Here is a 2,286-nt window from a genome sequence, read left to right on the forward strand (position 1 = left end):
CATCAATAACCTTCAACCACTGTATGGAAAAGGAACCGGGTCAAGCTTAAAAATTTAGCCAATGCAAACTTACAGCATGTGACATTAAGAAGTAACACTGAGTAGTAATCCTGGAGAAAATCACTTCTATAAATCCTATATAGCTACACAGGTTCAGTAAAAACAAATACTGTAACAATAGGAAGAGGAACAAGCTATAAAGAAGACCTCACTCTCTATACAAGCATGTTGGCAGATCAAATAAATTTTCTTGAGAAATAATACATTCACACTGACTAAACTATAGAGTACAGAACTATTTGGTTAACGAAAAGAACAATTTAAGATCAGAGAAAGCATACCTATAAGTAACAGCTGCCGCAATCACCACTCACAGCTCACTCCTGAAATAAAAATGCATGTAAGATATCAAGGTTACAGTAAAAAAAGGAATATGAACATGCAGATATCAATATCCCACCATGATTAATTATGATGGCTGTTTTGAAACTTATGCCAGATATGCTCGACTAAATCACTTTTAAGTTGGGCATGCTGTGGACGAGCACGAATAGTAGCTTTTCTACGCAACACATCTGCAAAACATAGATTATCACCAACATTCACTTCGGGAGGTAGAGCAAATGAAGCCCCCGGAATCTCATTCAAGTCAATATGAATTTTTGCCTGCTCTCTCTCATCTTCGATTATCATATTGTGGAGAATCACACAAGCCCTCATGATCCTTCCAACACTCTTTCTCTTCCATAGACGTGCAGGCCGACGGACAAAGGTAAAATGGGACTGTAATACCCTCAAAGCGCGCTCAACATCTTTCCTTGCCCCTTCTTGCTTCTGGGCAAACAACTTGTGCTTCTCTATTTGGGGAAGTGGTATAGTCTTCATGAAGGCAGCCCATTCTGGGTATATACCATCAGCAAGGTAGTAACCTATGGTATACTCATTCCCATTGACATAAAATTGGACTTGAGGGGCTTCTCCTTTCAGTGCATCAAAAAAAAGTGGGGATTGATTGAGCACATTCAGATCATTATTTGACCCAGCAACTCCAAAAAAAGCATGCCAAATACGAAGGTCCTGGGAAGCAACGGCTTCTAGGATCATCGTTGGTACTCCATAATCGCCGCGGGTGAATTGCCCCCTCCATGCAAGAGGACACTTCTCCCATCGCCAATGCATGCAATCAATACTTCCTAGCATTCCAGGAAAACCTCGAGACTCGTTAACCTGAAGAAGACGCTCAACATCCTCCCGTGTGGGGCGTCGCAAGTACTCCCCACCAAAAACCTGAATCACCCCCTTTGCAAACTTGTCCAAACACTCTAATGCAGTGCACTTCCCAATCTTCAAGTACTCATCAAGTGCGTCTGCAGGGGTGCCATAGGCTAGCATGCGCATGGCTGCTGTACACTTTTGCAATGGCGAGAGCCCTATTCTACCAGAACAATCTGCCCTATAAGTGAAATAGGGAGACCACTCACCTAGAGCATTCACAATGCGGAGGAAGAGACCTCTATTCATACGGAATCTTGTACGAAACATACTCTCAGGGTAGAGTGGATCTGCAGCAAAGTAATCCTCCACCAGACGCTCATGAGCACCTTCATGATCCCTCCGAATGACCTTCCTTGGACCATATCGTCGCTGCAATGATCTATTATACAAGATCTATTATACAAACTTCATCCTTTCTTTTTCGTTTCTGCTTCTCCTTAGCTTGCTTGCCACCCGGTGGACATTCATCTTCATCATCATCTTCATCTATAGTGGAATGCTTCCCCACTTCATCATCAACACTAAACTTCCTCTTGTCCGGCTCCAGATCTTCTAGGCGTTCCAAATATGCGTCCCATTTTGGTTCCTTTTTAAGAATCTCCCAGCAATGCTCAAACATAAATGGACCATCTTTTTTGTGATCTTCCTCATAAGTTTGCATTGCCCTCTTCTTTAAATCTGCATCAGATTCACCACTAGCATACAAAGCACTAGCCTCCTTATAACTCGCACAAAACCATGCAACCCTTTTCTTAATTCTCCCAAAGCGATCTTTCACTTGCTTGACTAGTCGTTCCCTGTTTTTTGGGGTGGTACTGCTGTAGACAGCAGTAACATCTTTCCAATATTGTTCATTCTTCTTGTAGTTTGATTGGATTGGGTCATTGGAATTATTCAACCAAGCACTGACCTACAATATTATCAGAAGGGGTTAATTGAATTTGCTAGTAATGAAACACATGGAGCAAGCATGCATGCAAAAAGAGACATACCAATCGAAGATCTTCTTGT

General features: G+C 42.0%; 1 protein-coding gene across 1 annotated transcript; it reads right to left on the reverse strand.

Moving 5' to 3' along the window:
- Positions 1 to 370: 370 nt before the first annotated feature.
- LOC119339541 lies at positions 371 to 1,521 on the reverse strand. Its single transcript, XM_037611558.1, has 2 exons — positions 497 to 1,521; positions 371 to 383 (listed from the first exon to the last, which is right to left on the reverse strand). The coding sequence occupies exons 1-2, from the start codon at positions 1,519 to 1,521 to the stop codon at positions 371 to 373; spliced, it is 1,038 nt and encodes a 345-aa protein (XP_037467455.1).
- Positions 1,522 to 2,286: the final 765 nt, after the last annotated feature.

Source organism: Triticum dicoccoides, chromosome 7B (assembly GCF_002162155.2).
Source record: "Triticum dicoccoides isolate Atlit2015 ecotype Zavitan chromosome 7B, WEW_v2.0, whole genome shotgun sequence".
Taxonomy (NCBI): Eukaryota; Viridiplantae; Streptophyta; class Magnoliopsida; order Poales; family Poaceae; genus Triticum; species Triticum dicoccoides.

Coding starts and splice junctions, on each gene's coding strand:
- LOC119339541 (XM_037611558.1), bottom strand. CDS start 1,521: ATGAATAGAGGTCTCTTCCTCCGCATTGTGAATGCTCTAGGTGAGTGG.